The sequence below is a fragment of the Bubalus kerabau genome, chromosome 12 (genome assembly GCF_029407905.1).
Source record: "Bubalus kerabau isolate K-KA32 ecotype Philippines breed swamp buffalo chromosome 12, PCC_UOA_SB_1v2, whole genome shotgun sequence".
Classification (NCBI taxonomy): domain Eukaryota; kingdom Metazoa; phylum Chordata; class Mammalia; order Artiodactyla; family Bovidae; genus Bubalus; species Bubalus kerabau.
Genome location: NC_073635.1, coordinates 77,282,617 through 77,300,542, shown reverse-complemented (window position 1 = coordinate 77,300,542; position 17,926 = coordinate 77,282,617). Strand labels below are relative to the sequence as shown.

Sequence of the window (17,926 nt, the reverse complement as noted above, 5' to 3'; positions counted from 1 at the left end):
GGCTTAAAACTCAACATTCAGAAAATGAAGATCATGGCATCTGGTCCCATCACTTCATAGCATATAGATGGGGAAACACTGTCAGGCTTTATTTTTGTGGGCTCCAAAATCACTGCAGATGGTGACTGCAGCCATGCAATTAAAAGACGCTTATTCCTTGGAAGAAAAGTTATGACCAACCTAGACAGCATATTAAAAAGCAGAGATATTACTTTGCCAACAAAGGTCCGTCTAATCAAGGCTATGGTTTTTCCAGTGGTCATGTATGGATGTGAGAGTTGGACTATAAAAAAAGCTGAGTACCGAAGAATTGATGCTTTTGAACTGTGGTGTTGGAGAAGACTCTTGAGAGTCCCTTGGACTGCAAGGAGATCTAACCAGTTCATCCTAAAGGAAATCAGTCCTGAATATTCATTGGAAGGACTGATGCTGAAGCTGAAACTCCAATACTTTGGCTACCTGATGCGAAGAGCTGACTCATTTGAAAGGACTCTGATGCTGGAAAAGATTGAAGGTGGGAGGAGAAGGGAATGACAGAGGATGAGATGCTTGGATGGCATCACGGACTCAATGGACATGAGTTTGAGTAAACTCTGGGAGTTGGTGATGGACAGTGAGGCCTGGTGTGCGGCAGTCCATGGGATCGCAGAGAGTCAAACGTGACTGAGCAACTGAACTGAATAGTAATTTTAGTTTTGCTATTTGAGATTTTTTTTTAAAAAGCTAAATAAATATATCAGGTTTTCGTGATAGTTAAAAAAAAGAAACTAACACCAGATTTTCTGGCTCTCACTTAAAATCCTGAGTGTCCCTATCTCAAATTTTTTCTTCTCAGTACATGTTTATGGACTTCTTTGGTGACATTTTCTATTGGAGAAGCTGTGTTGAAAATTACTTTTATAAATTTTGAACCCTTTAAGTCGCTTAGGTTTATTAGCATATTTTATACCTAAATGAAACATCATGTCTGGACAGACTGGAGGCAGGTCATTAACAAGTTGGAATATAAGCTCAGGAATACCTAAACTCAAGCATAGGATATGTATGTATTTCAAGGTTGAACAGCTAAAATGAATTGTATTAAGATTTACTAACAAAAATATAATTCTGTTGAAGTTGTTCATAATGGTGAGAGTCAAATGCATATTGCTGCCTCATTGCTGATCTTGCTAGGCATAGGAATAAATGGTATATATGAGGAATTAAATATGTTTAAAACTATCAGGCTTCACTGAATTTGTTTTCAAGTCATTCTATAGGATACATTAAAACCCTTAGTTACTTACAATTTTCTAGGTTGTTGAATCTCCATGAGGCCTTTTAAGTACTCTTCACTGAAGAATAATTTCAGTGATACACTTGCCTAAAACAAATTATAGATGTTGAACATTAACTTTTTGAATTCAGGTGCTAGTTTCCTGCTATTTCATGAGGACAGTTTACATTATGTGCCAGCATATTAAAACCTTTTAAATGTTGAATTACCTGTTTTTAAATGATTTTGTATGGTTCTGCCATAGAGTTATGTATTTATTGATGTCTCAAGATAGTTAGCTAACCTGTGTTGTTTTGTGTGGTGAATCAGAAATGTCAACCAAGGTTTATCTGACTCCAGAGTCGGTCTATTTTCATTTTTCCATGTTCTCAGCATATAAAAATTCTGAAAGTCCATAAAGATTTTAATAGTTTCTACACAAATAAAGTTGTCTATATATTTTAAAGGAAAGATTTTTAGAAAAGGTTATGACATTTCTAGCTTAATTAATTATAACTGAGAGCCAGGTTTGGGGTAGGAAAATGTTTGCTGTCTGGATGCGTCACATTTGAAATGCTTGTGGAATATCCAAGTGAGGATATCCAGTAAGCTGATACTAGTGAGAGATTTAGGTTAAAAAATCTAAGCTAAAAGATAGGATTTGGAAATTAGCAACACCAAGAAGGTAGTGGCAGTTATAGGGAGAAAGGATGGAATGAGAAGAAAATAGATAAAGAACACCAGTGTTTAAGAGATAACCAGAGAAGAACATGAGATAGAGTCTAAGGAGTACCAGTGGAGGTAGGCAAAAACCTAGAAAATGTGGTATGATGAAAGCCATGTTGAGTGATAAGTGATAGATGTTATCAAATACTAAAGATGAACCAAGTAATACAAATATTAACCTTAAGCAACAGAAAAATTAGTAATGAGTTTGAGAGCAGTTTTACTGGTATAGTATTGAAAAACTATAGTAAGTTGAAGAAGTAGAGATATTGTTAAATTTTCCAGGATTGCTGCTGCTGCTGCTGTGTCGCTTCAGTTGTGTCCTACTCTGTGCGACCCTATAGACGGCAGCCCACCAGGCTCCCCCATCCCTGGGATTCTCTAGGCAAGAACGCTGGAGTGGGTTGCCATTTCCTTCTCCAATGCATGAAAGTGAAAAGTGAAAGTGAAGTCGCTCAGTCGTGTCCGACTCTTCGCGACCCCATGGACTGCAGCTTACAGGGCTCCTCTGTCCATGGGATTTTCCAGGCAAGAGTACTGGAGTGGGGTGCCATTGATGAGCCAGTACCTAACTCATCAAGTGCTGCTGTGGCTTAAAAAAAAGAAAAAATGAGTGATTTATGTATATTAAATGCCAATATGTAAAAAACTGAGTGAAAGGTGAAACTAAAGATGAAAAATATTGAAAGAGCAAAATCATTATTGGCAGGTTAGTTGGTGAGCAAGGATTTAGTTATTTTTAAACATTACCTAAAACATAAAATAGTCAAATGCATTCATGATTGTCTTGCAAGTTAAGCCTAAAATACATGTTTACTTTCTGTAAACCCCTGAATCCTATATCTGTTACTACATTAGAGACAGTTTGGTGGCTCAGATGGTAAAGAATCTGCCTGCAATGCAGGAGACGTGGTTTCAGTCCCTGGGTCAGGAAGATCCCCTGGAGGAGGGCATGGCTACCCACCCCAGTATTCTTGCTTGGAGAATCCCGTGGACGGAGGAGCCTGGCGGTCCACAGTCCATGGGGTCACAGAGAGTAGGACAGGACTGAGCAACTAACAGTGACCTTGACAAATTTTGATGTCTCTGCCTGGTACTACTCAGATTTGTTTCTGTTGACTCAGTTCTATATTTTCATGTAAAACCAATCCATTTTGACTGATGTAGTCTTATTTTTGTTATGTGATTAAATTTTGACTATGTTATTGACCCTGTAGTGATTAGAATTTTTTAAGATCCATTTTTAAGATAATATCTCTTCTTTAGTTGCTTTTTGTTGCTTTTAGTACCAAAGCAAATCTTGCATTATTTTTTTGACTGTTGGAGGGAAACTCAGTATAACTTCCTGAAAAATCACCTGTAGTTTGTTGAAGTAGAAGTGAATGAGCACACTGAGTCTCATATGATGACTTTTTGAAATACAGGTTTAGGAAAGTATTATTGGCCTTAATGAAAAGGTCTATTCACTTCTTAAATATTAATTCCATAAATGTATTAAATGTCTATTTTGTGTGCCAAGAGTAGAAAGGTATAATTGAAAGACTAGAAAAGATTCCTGCCTCAACAGCTTAGCTTAATGGGAAGGACAGCATTAAACAAATAATTATACAAATAATTTTTAATTGCAGCTTAAGAATTGGTCTAGAGATGGTATAGAGTTCTATGCTGTTCTTATTCTCCTCTTAAATTTTAAGTAGGGCCTATATCTTATCCCGGAGAAGGCAATGGCACCCCACTCCAGTACTCTTGCCTGGAAAAGCCATGGATGCAGGAGCCTGGTAGGCAGCAGTCCATGGAGTCGTGAAGAGTCGGATACGACTGAGCGACTTCACTTTCACTTTTCACTTTCATGCACTGGAGAAGGAAATGGCAACCCACTCCAGTGTTCTTGCCTGGAGAATCCCAGGGATGGAGGAGCCTGGTGGGCTTCCAGAGTCGGACACCACTGAAGAGACTTAGCAGTAGCAGCAGCAGTATATCTTATCCATGTATTACAACTCTGCAACCTGGGAGTGAATGTTGGTGTCTTCCACTTAGATTTTAAGGGCAAGATTATTTTCATCTAGACTTGTATTGATTGCCTGGACTTCACTGGAAGGTACAAATGAAGTAAATAATAAAATGGAGATCTTGATTTTCCCTTTTTCTGTAACACCTTCTATTCTAAATTTAAAATATGGTATTAGTTTAGTTAGCTGTACACTGAGAGATGTGATAATGTGTTGAAATACAAAATACTAACATCCTTTTCTTTTGAATTCTTTTTACAGAATCAGATTATTCTTACAACAACTTAATCCTGAAGAAAGCTGGACAATTTTTGGACAATTTACATATCAATCTCTTAAAGTTTGCTTTCTCTATAAGGGCATACTCTCCAACTATTCAGATGTTTCAACAAGTATGTAAAAATACCCAGACTGTATTTGACAAAGAAGCATACTAGAACGTAAATAAATTTCTTAATGTGAATATCTTTAGTTAAAAAAGATCTACAAATTTATAAACCTGGTTCCATAGCCTATCATTGATTATATTTTCATTGTTAGCATTGATTATAATATAATTAAATATTTCATGTAATTTTATAGTTATTTGATGTATACAAAAAGGCAAAATGGTTCTCTGAGGAGGCCTTACAAATAGCTGTGAAAAGAAGAGAAGCGAAAAGCAAAGGAGAAAAGGAAAGCTATACCCATTTCAATGTAGAGTTCCAAAGAACAGCAAAGAGAGATAAGAAAGCCTTCCTCAGTGATCAGTGCAAAGAAATAGAGGAAAACAATAGAATGGGAAAGACTAGAGATCTCTTCAAGAAAATTAGAGATTCCAAGGGAACTTTACATGCAAAGATGGGCACAAAAAGGGACAGAAATGGTATGGACCTAACAGAAGCAGAAGATATTAAGAAGAGGTGGCAGGAATACACAGAAGAACTATACAACAAGGTTCTTCACCACCCAGATCGATGGTGTGATCACTCACCTAGAACCAGACATCCTAGAATGTGAAGTCAAGTGGGCCTTTGAAAGCATCACTATGAACAAAGCTAGTGGAGGTGATGAAATTCCAGTTGAGCTATTTCAAATCCTGAAAGATGATGCTGTGAAAGTGCTGCACTCAATATGCCAGCAAATTTGGAAAACTCAGCAGTGGCCACAGGACTGGAAAAGGTCAGTTTTCATTCCAATCCCAAAGAAAGGCAATGCCAAAGAATGCTCAAACTACCACACAATTCCACTCATCTCACATGCTAGTAAAGTAATGCTCAAAATTCTCCAAGTCAGGCTTCAACAGTACGTGAACCATGAACTTCCAGATGTTCAAGCTGAATTTACAAAAGCCATAGCAACCGAGAACAAATTTCCGGCATCTGCTGGATCATTGAAAAAGCAAGAGAATTCCAGAAAAACATCTATTTCTGCTTTATTGACTATGCCAAAGCCTTTGTGGGGATCACAACAAACTGCGGAAAATTCTGAAAGAGATGGGAATACCAGACACCTGACCTGCCTCTTGAGAAATCTGTATGCAGGTCTGAAAGCAACAATTAGAACTGGACATGGAACAACAGACTGGTTCCAAATAGGAAAAAGAGTATGTCAAGGCTGTATATAGACACCCTGCTTGTTTAACTTGTGTGCAGAGTACATCATGAGAAATGCTGGACTGGATGAAGCACAAGCTGGAATCAAGACTGCCGGGAGAAATGTCAACCACCTCAGATATGCAGATGATACCATACTTATGGCAGAAAGCAAAGAAGAACTCAAGAGCCTCTTGGTGAAAGTGAAAGAAGAAAGTGAAAAAGTTGGCTTAAAACTCAACATTCAGAAAATTAAGATCATGGCATCCGGTCCCATCACTTCATGGGAAATAGATGGGGAAACAGTGGAAACAGTGGCAGACTCTATTTTTTGGGGCTCCAAAATCACTGGAGATGGCCATGCAATTAAAAGACGCTTACTCCTTGGAAGAAAAATTATGACCAACCTACATAGCGTATTGAAAAGCAGAGACATTACTGTGCCAACAGAGGTCCCTCTAGTCAAAGGTATGGTTTTTCCAGTAGTCAATTATGGATGTGAGAGTTGGACTATAAAGAAAGCTGAGTGCAGAAGAATTGATGCTTTTGAACTGTGGTGTTGGAGAAGACTCTTGAGAGTCCCTTGGACTGCAAGGAGATCCAACCAGTTCATCCTAAAGGAAATCAGTCCTGAATATTCATTGGAAGGATTGATGCTGAAGCTGAAACTCCAATACTTTGGCCACCTGATGTGAAGAACTGACTCTTGGAAAAGACCCTGATGCTGGGAAAGATTGAAGGCCGGAGGAGAAGGGGATCACAGATGAAAAGATGGTTGGATAGCATCACTGACTCAATGGACATGAGTTTGAGTAATCTCTGGGAGTTGGTGATGGACAGGGAAGCCTGGTGTGCTGCAGTCCTTGGGGTCACAAAGAGTTGGACACAACTGAGCAACTGAACTGAGATAAAGAAATAATGAGGACAAATCACCATTGAAATTAACTATAAAGAATATTTTAGTTTAGTGGTACATTTTCAATAATTTCAAAGCATATTTTCGTACTATAAAGTTGATTTTGTTAAATTGTTAGATTTTTCCTGTGTATAGGTATTTTTACTTTAATTAGAGCAATAACTTAATAGTAGTTGATAAGCTATTTTAATCAAAGTAATGTATGAGTTTTAAAAGTGATATTGTAATTACCAGCTACTGTAGCTAAGTGTCATCTTTGAAATCTTAGATTGCAGCTGATGAGCCCCCACCAGAAGGCTGTGCTGCATTTGTGGTTATCCATAAGAAATACACCTGTAAAATTAATGAGATTAAAAAGCTGCTGAAGAAGGCTACTTCAAGGTAAATTAATGATAGCCTGTAGTAAAAGGAGCAGTTTATAAAGAGAGATGAAGGTTGAAATAGAAATTTCTTGCAATAAAAATTGTAATATTCTAAGACTGTATTTAAAAAGAATGTGCTCTAAATATTCATCTGAGTCTTAAGTCTTTCTCTAAAATATATAAGTACTTTCAATATTTTGTCTTGATTAGCTTTTGATTTTAGAATACCAAAATACCATAAAACACATGACAGAGATATTTTATATACATAAGTTATTTTTTTCAAATACAGACAGACCTCAAAGATATTGTGGCTTCATTTCCACCTCAATAAAGTGAATACTGCCATAATTCACTTGAAGTTTTTGGTATCCCAGTGCATATGAAAGTTACGTCTACACTAAACCATAGTCTGTTGAGTGTACAAATGACATTTGTCTAAAAAATGTGTCTTACACATTTTTGTGTAAGACACAAATTAACATTTTGTCTTAAAAACACTTTATTGCTAAAAAGTGCTAACCATCTGAGCCTTCAGCAAGTCTTAATCTTTTTGCTGAAGGAGAGTGTGAAATACTGCGAGAATTAGAGAATTACAAAAATGTGAGACAGGGAGTGAGCGAGTGCTGTTGGAAGAATAGTACCATAGACTCATTCAACAGAGCTGCCACAAACTTTCAGTGATTGATGCAGTTGTCTGTGAAGTGCAATAAATGAAGCAAAAAGCCCAATAAAACGAGGTATGCCTGTAAACATACAAAACTGTGCATTTATCTAGACTATATCTCTTTAAATATAAATTGAATGTGTACCTTGGAAATTAAAAATTAATAACAAAAATACAGAATTACCTTTTTATAAACACATTATTCAAAACATTTTTCTTCTTCCAAGTATTTAATGCAAATTAATATGAGAAGTAAGAAGGAGATTATTAAGTTAGTAGTGATTTTTACAGAGTAGTACCCACCAGTAAGTGTTTTACTGCTTGATTGTTTATACTTTAAACAGTATTAAAGTTGTTTCTCTAATCTTGAAAGAGTTATTTATATATTAGTAATGTATATTTAGTAATTCATATTAGTACTTATTTTGTTGGAATCTTTCAAATATTTTCTTATATTTCATATTAATTTTAATGTACAGAAACTTTTATGTAGCCTGATTTTTCCTTTATGTGTGTATGTTTTTATACTGAGACAGTTTTTTCCAAACCTGTGTAAGTAAGAGATTTTACTAATATTTTCCAGTAGCTTTCTTAAAGTTTTTATTTTACCTTAAACTTTTAATATATATATAATTTATTTTCATAGGAAGGCAAGGATCCAGTCAGATCTTTCCCCCCTTCAGGTGCTAGTCAGTTGTTATAGTCATCGTATTTATGCTATGATCTATTTTATAACTGTTTGTTTTATACTGTTATGTTTCTTGTAACAGTGCTTTGTTGTTAGTATTTATTGCTTTAATAATTTATTCAGTGTCTCACAGGACAATTTCCTCTTCACAGCTGCTTTTTTCCCCCTCCAAAAGTTCTTAGCTCTGTGCTCGTTGATGCTTTCAAACTAACACCAGAGTCCTTTTTCTCCTGTCAAACTGACTCCCTAAAAAACCTGGGTAGAGTTTTAATTAGAATTATGTTAAATCTATTAGTTAATTTAAAGAATTTAAATGTTTACTATATCAAATCTCAGTGTATAACATCAAATGTCTTCTGTTCACTCCTTCTTTTAAAACTTTGAAGTTTTATACTCTTCTGTTTTTAGAATAAGAAATAATTGTTTTATTTTATGAACTGTTTTTCACCTATTAAGATGAATTCAAAGTTTCTCTCTTTGGACATATTGTGTAATATATTTTAAACTATTACACCTTCGTTGTGTTGCTAGGGAAAACTTTGTTAATTGTGTGGTGTTAATTTTTGTTGATTGCTTATGCTTTTATTAAGGCTCATTTTTCTACTTTAATGAGATTAGCTGTTATTTAAACTATGCCAATTTTAATGTTATTCTAACTTCATATAGTGAATTAGGCAACCATGTTATTCTGTAAGAGTTAATTTAGCATAGGAATTATATATTTCTCTAAAGCATTAATAGACTGACTCCAAAATTGTCAGCCCTAATGTGTTTTTTTTTTCCTAGTTCATTTCATAAAGGGAATTTTGATAACTTTTAGTTTATAATTGCTATCGGTTTCTGACTTCTGATGTCTGATGTTTCAATTTTCTTATGGAAACTAATATTAAATTAAATTTAAATATTTAATATTTAGATATTAAGTCTAAATTAATATAAGATTTAACACAAGGTTAACATCAAGCTGTTAGGAGAGGCACCCTGCCATAGACCCTGTGAATTCCTGCATATTCTTGCTGGGTCTGACAAGTAAAAAAGGCAAGATCTGGACCGCTTTTTACTTGAACGATTTTTCATGGTTGTGTTTGTAGTGAGCAACCTTGAGGAATTACATAATTCCTAATTTTGAGAAGAAATTTAAAAATTTTGCTTTTGGAAAGAAGGGTGGGCATGTTATAAAAGGATGATTTCCCAGGTACGGTGTTCCTTGTACACCCAGTGTTTGTGTAGTATCCATTTGGGTCCATATTTTGTTACACACACCCTATTGTGAAACTTGGGGAGCAGGTGTAATGCTGATTCTGCTTGCTATGTCCTGAGCAATAAAGTTCTTTGTCTTTGACACAAGAGTCTCATGTCTTCTGCCAGACATGGGACTTCTGCCAGACATGAGGCATGACAGAAGCCCAACTTATTACTTTGTAAGTAAGCTGAAACCAAGCCATAGCCCTTTTACATTTCTTGACAGTTTTAGAAACAAGGGTGGAATGTTGACAGACAACGTGGCTTTCTGGGAAAGGAAGGACAAGGGCCCCCTGGGTTTGGGAGACTCCCCTCTCTCTCCCCTTGCTGTTCTTCACTCCCTGTGCCTCTGCTGGGTGATAGCAGTCTTCTGATAACCTGCTATTGTAGCTCCTCATTACAGAGTTTTAGGTCTTTGTTACTTCAGGAAAAGGCACCCAGACTCAACTGATGTGGTTTGGAATATGTGCATAATGGGAAAGGGAATTAAAATGATCTGTAGGCCAATTCGGGCTTCCCAGGTGGTGCTGTGGTACAGAAACCCCCTGCCAGTGCAAGAGATGTAAGGGACGTAGGTTGGATCCCTGAGTTGGAAAGATCCTCTGGAGGAGAACAACCCACTCCAATATTCTTGCCTGGAGAATTCCATGGACGAAGGAGCTTGGTGGGCTATGGTCCATGGGGTTGCAAAGAGTCGGACACGACTGAAGCGACTTAGCATGCACACTAGGCCAATTCAATGTACTTTTGTTTTTACTGTTTTGGTTCCCACATCTGAATCTGTAACTGGTATTGATATAGTACATGTATATGCTTTGAGTGATGTGAATGCTTATGAAGTCTAGAGGGAGACACTCTCATTGGGAGACTACCACATGTAGTACATTCCCAGGTGGTCCAACAGAAACAACATAGAATCCCAGGAGGAGAAGAGGAAATCACAACTTCAGTTACAGACTGAATGGCTGCCTGAGTGCAAAAGAATGCAGTTTCTGAGTACAACAGCACCACCTGCCTGACTCAGCCATCAAGTACACCCCTTTTAAAAAGATAACTACTGCTAAGCTTTAGTTGAAACTGAACTGCTGACTCAGGAAGCCTTGTAACTCTTACTATCTGATGTTTACATTTTGGCCTAAGTCAACTAGGATTCAATGACTAATAGGGTGGAAGGGACCCAGCAATTGTCTCTGGTCAAGTGAAAATAGTATATTCAAGAGCACTGTTGCTTTGACCTTTTGTGATCTTAGGGTTACATGGTAAAGGGGCAGCAGTTCTCCTTTGGGACAAAGCACATGCCCCAGTCCCTTACCTGAAGTAAAATTTCTGACTCAGTGGGGCCCTCAGTTCTGTTATTCCCTTAAGGCTTGCATCAAGTTATTGATACATTCAGCTCAGTTTGAAGTTGATGGTGTCTTAGGGTTTCTGCTGCTGTCCATCCAGGCTCTGTGTGTGCTAAGTTGTGTCAGTCATGTCTGACTCTGCCACCCCATGGACTGTAGCCTGCCAGGCTCCTCTGTCCATGGGATTCTCCAGGCAAGAATACTGAAGTGGGTTGCCACGCCCTCTTCCAGGGCATCTTCTTGACCCAGGTATTGAACCTGCTTCTCTTATGTATTGTCCTGACCCAGGGATTGAACCTGCATCTCTTATATTTCCTGCATTGGGAGGCTAGTTCTTTACCACTGATGCCAACTGGGAAGCCCTCATCCAGGCTGCATCTATGTAAAACCAAAAGCAGATGGGCAGAATTCAAGGCAGTTCTCTTATCCCTGAGGAATCCTTGACCCCTAATGAAACTTGCTACATTTTTACTGACCCTGGGCTGTTGCCAGTGGCCTACCTATCTGGTCTGCCGCTTGGAAGATGACCAACTGGCAGATTAGAGGCACCACTCTTTGGTTTCATGATTTATTTCTCATATGCTCTTTACTTTCAGTTCTTGTTTGTGTTTTGTTTTCATTTTAGGCCCAGACCATATCTGTTTAAAGGAGATCACAAATTTCCTACAGACAAAGAGAATTTACCAGTGATTATTCTCTATGCAGAAATGGGTACAAGAGCGTTTCGTAAATTTCACACAGTGTTGTCTGAAAAAGCTCAAAATGGGGAAATTCTTTATGTTCTTCGGCATTACATTCAGGTACATGCTTGCTTTATTCAAGATTACTTTGGCTATAAAAACTTTTTTATAACTACTTTTTATAATTTCTCTACTAGATTTTACATAATAACTTCTCCTAGAATACTTATATCTGATAACACAACTATCAAATGTGAATTTTATGTGGAAAAATATATTGGGATTCTGTGTCTTTTCTGGAAAGTATCCTGTTTATGTTTCTTTCCCTTATCATATATATATCTGGAACAGATTTACAACTTGGATAAAAAACAAAACCATACAACAATAGGATGCATAATATTTGGTAGGACTAATAAACATAGTTATTTTTAATTAAAATGTATCCATAATGAGGAAATCTAACTTGATATATTGATAGTATATATTAGTTCATTGTGCTAAGCATTGTATACGAATGCTCTCAAACCAATGCTCTCTGTTTGAAAGGCTGCTTACTTATTCAAGTTTCAGATCAAATGTGTAGTATTATCCCCCACTCTCCCGACTCTCACTGCTATCACACTCTACCACATTATTCTATTTTTAATGACTTCATAAAACTTACTACTATGCTATGTCAAATTTTATTTAACACCTCCACCCCCCACCAACACACACATACAACCAAACGCTCACCTCATACACTAAAATGGCTCTTAGAAGGACTTTTCTTTTTATTTCTATATTCCAAACATGAAAAGAGTGTTTTAATTTGCACTTCCCAAAATATTCATGCTAAGTATTAATATACAATTCCTCTGTATCCATGGTTCAGAATCTGCAGGTTCAACCAACCAAGGATTATGTGATAGTGTAGTTTACAATTGGAAAGAAAATCCTTGTATAATTTGATCATTGCACTTTACACAGTTCAAACCTATGTTGTTCAAAGGTTTGATTTGATTTGATATCAAATCATTATATTTATTATACGCTGTAAACTAATACAATGTTATATTTCAATTATATCAGAAAAAGAATATGAGGTTACAGTATATGTTTATCTTTTTTAAAGAAGTCCCCAAGTGATTTTAATATGCTCCTGCTGGGTGGCATTTTCATCTATTAAGAATCAGTGTCCCAGGCTGTTCTTTGGAGAATGTGACCATTAAATATACTTCTGTGAAAGCATACTCAACAGTTATCTGGGTACTTTGTAGCATCAAATTATAACCTATTTAATTAATTACATATTGTGCATCCAAAATATTTATACTGTATATCTAGTTAACATGTAATTCTAATAAAAACAGAGTTATTCACGCTGCCTTTTGAACAGATGCCTTTTTTGTAGGGAAAGAAGAAATAGGATAATTAAGAAAGATTCCTCTCAACAGTTGATTTAGCTTGTGAGAATTTTTGGTTTGCAAATCCAAAGTTATTAAACTACAATTCAGATTTTTATATTAATGCATTTTCAAATAGAGAAAGTAAATATGAAATTAATGACCATTTATCTTTATTACTGAGGAGCTAATACTGTTCCAGAACTGATGATAGAAATTGGTTATGTGAAATTGCATTTCTTTCATGAACTATAACAAGATATGTGAATTTAGAGCATAGCCACCAACTAATTGTCTTTTGAGTGGACAGTCAAAATGTATTTTTAAATTGAGCTGTATGAAATTGAAAACTCTTTAAAAGACTTTAAACTTTTCCAGATTACTCTAATTATAAACAACCCAGTTTTCTTATGCTATCTTTTATTATAGCATGTGCCTGAGAAATTAGCAAATTAAATTTTAGTGTGGGCAGCAATGTTAAACTTTCTGCATATCTGAAGCTAATTCTTACATCATCTTATTTAAAAATAAAACAGTCCAGGAATAGTCACTCAGGTTATATACTTACTTATTTTTAAGACTTGGGGAAGTTTAGGGAATAAAGAAAAGAGTTAAAAGAGTAGTATACTATTAAGATTTCCTTTCCATTTGGTGTTTGCCTCTTCCTCTGTCATGTGTAGGATTGGAAAACTGCCCTCATCCAGATCTTAGTTAAGCCAAGGCATAACATCTTCATAATTCAGTTCAGTCACTCAGTCGTGTCCGACTCTTTGCGACCCCATGAATCACAGCACGCCAGGCCTCCCTGTCCATCACCAACTCCGGAGTCTACCCAAACCCATATCCATCAAGTCGGTGATGCCATCCAGCCATCTAATCCTCTGTCTCCTCCTCCTCCTCCTGCCCCCAATCCTTCCCAGCATTAGGGTCTTTCCAAATTAGTCAACTCTTCGCATGAGGTGGCCAGAGTATGGAGTTTCAGCTTCAACATCAGTCCATCTTCACAGGAGTTTGCTAAGTACTAGGTTAAATAGGTTTTCTAACCCATGGAAAAATATGCCAAATGGTAATGATTATAGCACAACTGATAAGAATTCAGTCTAGAAGCCAGAAAGAACCTTAAACATCTTCTAAAGTTTACATGTATTCATCCAGGTTGCTTACTTTTTAAAAAAAATATGACTTCTTTTTCTTCTTACGGTAATTTCTAGAAGTACATTTTATGTTTGCCCTTAATATATAAGGTGAAAGAAAGTAAGGTACCAAATTCTGATCACAAATACTTCAGACAACTCAGTTTTAGGCAAATTGTGACCTCTCACTGCAAGGATATGTGCTAACCTGTGGCATTTGGTATATTTTAATCATCGAGAAACATGAAGAAAGAACTGAATAGGTTGCTCAAGGCACTGAGTTTTTTTGTTTCCTTTGCCTCTACTTTCCAGTATTTGCTTTTGGGGACATTCTAGTTGCACTCCATCAAGACAACTAGCAAATGAAAGCACTTACTGGTTTAGGAAATGTTGTGTAGTTCTCCCCAAAGAGTACAGTTTTGTTGAAACTCACTTGTATTGGATCCTCTGTTAATTAACTCATGGGAAGGATTGCAAAATTATCATGGTATAACAGAAAAAGATCAGATACTTTTTTCATTGTAAGAGTAATTAAAACATTAGTGTCATGACAGAGGTTTTAGAAAGTAAAGAAGTGGTCATCAACAAGTTTCTAGTTCCTTGATAGACTATCTCTAAAGAGAATATAAATATCCCCTGAATAGCAGTATTTCACAGTGATTAAAAACTTCAGTATTAATGATTTACCCTCATGTCCTAACACACAGTCATTCTGAATTAAAAGCAGGTGTTTGACAAAATATTTTCTTTCTTTAAAAAAAAAAAATGTGTTTGAACAGAAACCATCCTCACAGAAAATGTATTTATCTGGCTATGGTGTGGAGCTAGCGATTAAGAGTACAGAATACAAAGCATTGGATGATACTCAAGTCAAAAGTAAGTTTATTCTCTGTATTTGTGTAGAAAAAATTTGGAGGGTTACATACTTCCATTTAATCCTACACATGTTAATTTGAGGCTGGAGGCAATTTAATTTTAAACTAAAATGTATTTCATGTTATTATGCTCTTAGAAATTTCAAAAATTTGGAAGTAGCATATTATTTTGGTTATATTCAATGGCTTCCCAGTCATTTTCAGCAACATATAAAAATTGATACTACATATAGGATTTGTAGAAGCAATAGATGAGGCTGCTTATGACTACGAGGGGGCTCACCCAGTTCAGACTGGCCTGTGATGTACCTAATCATCCCCTGGGGGCAAAGATTGTGGATCTAAAGGGGTTGTGTCATGGTAAACCTGAAACTCACTGGTAAGCACTGCTTTACAAAGCTTGGTCTGAAGTATTTATTTTTAAAAAAGTTAGTTTTGTGTTGTGTTTTTGTTTTGAAATGGGATGGGAAAGTCCTGTGAATATTTGATTAGATTGATTAGATCTGCAATCTACCAATCCAGTATCCTATGTTCTGTGTACTGAATGCATGCTCTAGATGAAAGAAACTGGAGACCTAAAAATGGTAAAGAACTTTTCAGATTCTTATGGAAATCTTTTATTACCTGGCTCATTGGAAATGTATTTATACCTGATTCTTGGTTAAGAATTTCTAATTCATTCTGTTACATGCTCTCTGATGCTGCTTCTGCTTCTGCTTTGTTTTTCTATTCAAGCTCTGGTCCTGGAGGCCTTGCTCTGATTACAGCTTAGCTCTACTCCCTCCTACTGAGTGTGCTACAGATCAACATCTGTATTATTGCAATTGAAATCCTGCTGGTTACTGAAAAAGTATAGCAGAAATAGTAATACCCAGATTTTTTATATTTCCATATAGCTTGTATATTGCTCTACAGTGCTTTATAATTTAGTGTCTTGTTTAGTGCTTCCCACTGGTAAAGAATCTGTCTGACAGAACAGGAGACATAAGAGACTTGGGTTCAATCCCTGGGTCAGGAAGATCCCCTGGAGGAGAGCATGACAACCCACTCCAGTACTCTTGACTGGAGAATCCTGTGGACAGAGGAGACTGGCGGCCTGCAGTCCATAGGATTGCAAAAAGTCGGACATGACTGAAGTGACTCAACACGCACATGCACACACACATCTTATTTAACAGTCATGGTAGTAACATAGGCATTTTCTAACTGTCCTTGGGCTTGTAGAAGTTTCTTTAAAAAGTCATGTGATATTCAACAATAAAACAATTTAAAAAAGTCATGTGATTACATATATTACCTATATTACAAACTGCAGGTTAACTTTTATCATATATTTGGAATATATCTTCTCTCCATTCTACTTGCCACTCCTTTAGTTCACTTCTTTTTTCCCCCCTTTGCTTATGACTATCAGTCTTCCAACTGACCTTCTCTTCAGGACCCTTAATCCTCTCATCTCCAAAAGAGAATAATCCATCTGTTCTCCACAGTACTTTCTTTTTTTTTTTTTTTTAATTTTAGTTTTTAAACTTTACATAATTGTATTAGTTTTGCCAAATATCAAAATGAATCCGCCACAGGTATACATGTGTTCCCCATCCTGAACCCTCCTCCCTCCTCCCTCCCCATACCATCCCTCTGGGTCGTCCCAGTACACCAGCCCCAAGCATCCAGTATCATGCATCGAACCTGGACTGGCAACTCGTTTCATACATGATATTTTACATGTTTCAATGCCATTCTCCCAAATCTTCCCACCCTCTCCCTCTCTCTCAGAGTCCATAAGATTGTTCTATACATCAGTGTCTCTTTTGCTGTCTCGTACACAGGGTTATTGTTACCATCTTTCTAAATTCCATATATATGCGTTAGTATACTGTATTGGTGTTTTTCTTTCTGGCTTACTTCACTCTGTATAATAGGCTCCAGTTTCATCCACCTCATTAGAACTGATTCAAATGTATTCTTTTTAATGGCTGAGTAATACTCCATTGTGTATATGTACCACTGCTTTCTTATCCATTCATCTGCTGATGGACATCTAGGTTGCTTCCATGTCCTGGCTATTATAAACAGTGCTGCGATGAACATTGGGGTACATGTGTCTCTTTCCCTTCTGGTTTCCTCAGTGTGTATGCCCAGCAGTGGGATTGCTGGATCATAAGGCAGTTCTATTTCCAGTTTTTTAAGGAATCTCCACACTGTTCTCCATAGTGGCTGTACTAGTTTACATTCCCACCAACAGTGCAAGAGTGTTCCCTTTTCTCCACACCCTCTCCAGCATTTATTGCTTGCAGACTTTTGGATCGCAGCCATTCTGACTGGTGTGAAATGGTACCTCATAGTGGTTTTGATTTGCATTTCTCTGATAATGAGTGATGTTGAGCATCTTTTCATGTGTTTGTTAGCCATCTGTATGTCTTCTTTGGAGAAATGTCTGTTTAGTTCTTTGGCCCATTTTTTGATTGGGTCATTTATTTTTCTGGAGTTGAGCTGTAGGAGTTGCTTGTATATTCTTGAGATTAGTTGTTTGTCCGTTGCTTCATTTGCTATTATCTTCTCCCATTCTGAAGGCTGCCTTTTCACCTTGCTAATAGTTTCCTTTGATGTGCAGAAGCTTTTAAGGTTAATTAGGTCCCATTTGTTTATTTTTGCTTTTATTTCCAATATTCTGGGAGGTGGGTCATAGAGGATCCTGCTGTGATGTATGTCAGAGAGTGTTTTGCCTATGTTCTCCTCTAGGAGTTTTATGGTTTCTGGTCTTACGTTGAGATCTTTAATCCATTTTGAGTTTATTTTTGTGTATGGTGTTAGAAAGTGTTCTAGTTTCATTCTTTTACAAGTAGTTGACCAGTTTTCCCAGCACCACTTGTTAAAGAGATTGTCTTTAATCCATTGTATATTCTTGCCTCCTTTGTCAAAGATAAGGTGTCCATATGTGCGTGGATTTATCTCTGGGCTTTCTATTTTGTTCCATTGATCTATATTTCTGTCTTTGTGCCAGTACCATACTGTCTTGATAACTGTGGCTTTGTAGTAGAGCCTGAAGTCAGGTAGGTTGATTCCTC

At 36.7% G+C, this 17,926-nt stretch overlaps 1 protein-coding gene across 6 annotated transcripts in view; it reads left to right on the top strand.

Annotated features, from left to right (window-relative positions):
* The window catches only part of UGGT2 (UDP-glucose glycoprotein glucosyltransferase 2), a 156,298-nt gene that overhangs the window by 11,123 nt on the left and 127,249 nt on the right, over positions 1 to 17,926 (top strand). For 5 of the 6 annotated variants that reach the window (XM_055542858.1, XM_055542857.1, XM_055542856.1 and 2 more), the window contains 4 exons: positions 4,252 to 4,382; positions 6,749 to 6,861; positions 11,408 to 11,582; positions 14,763 to 14,859. In XM_055542858.1, the coding sequence (XP_055398833.1) occupies positions 4,371 to 4,382; positions 6,749 to 6,861; positions 11,408 to 11,582; positions 14,763 to 14,859 (397 nt within the window). In that variant the 5' untranslated portion in view covers positions 4,252 to 4,370. Of the gene's footprint in view, positions 1 to 4,251; positions 4,431 to 6,748; positions 6,862 to 11,407; positions 11,583 to 14,762; positions 14,860 to 17,926 lie in introns of those variants that run through there. The other variant, XM_055542860.1, reaches the window with a different exon arrangement.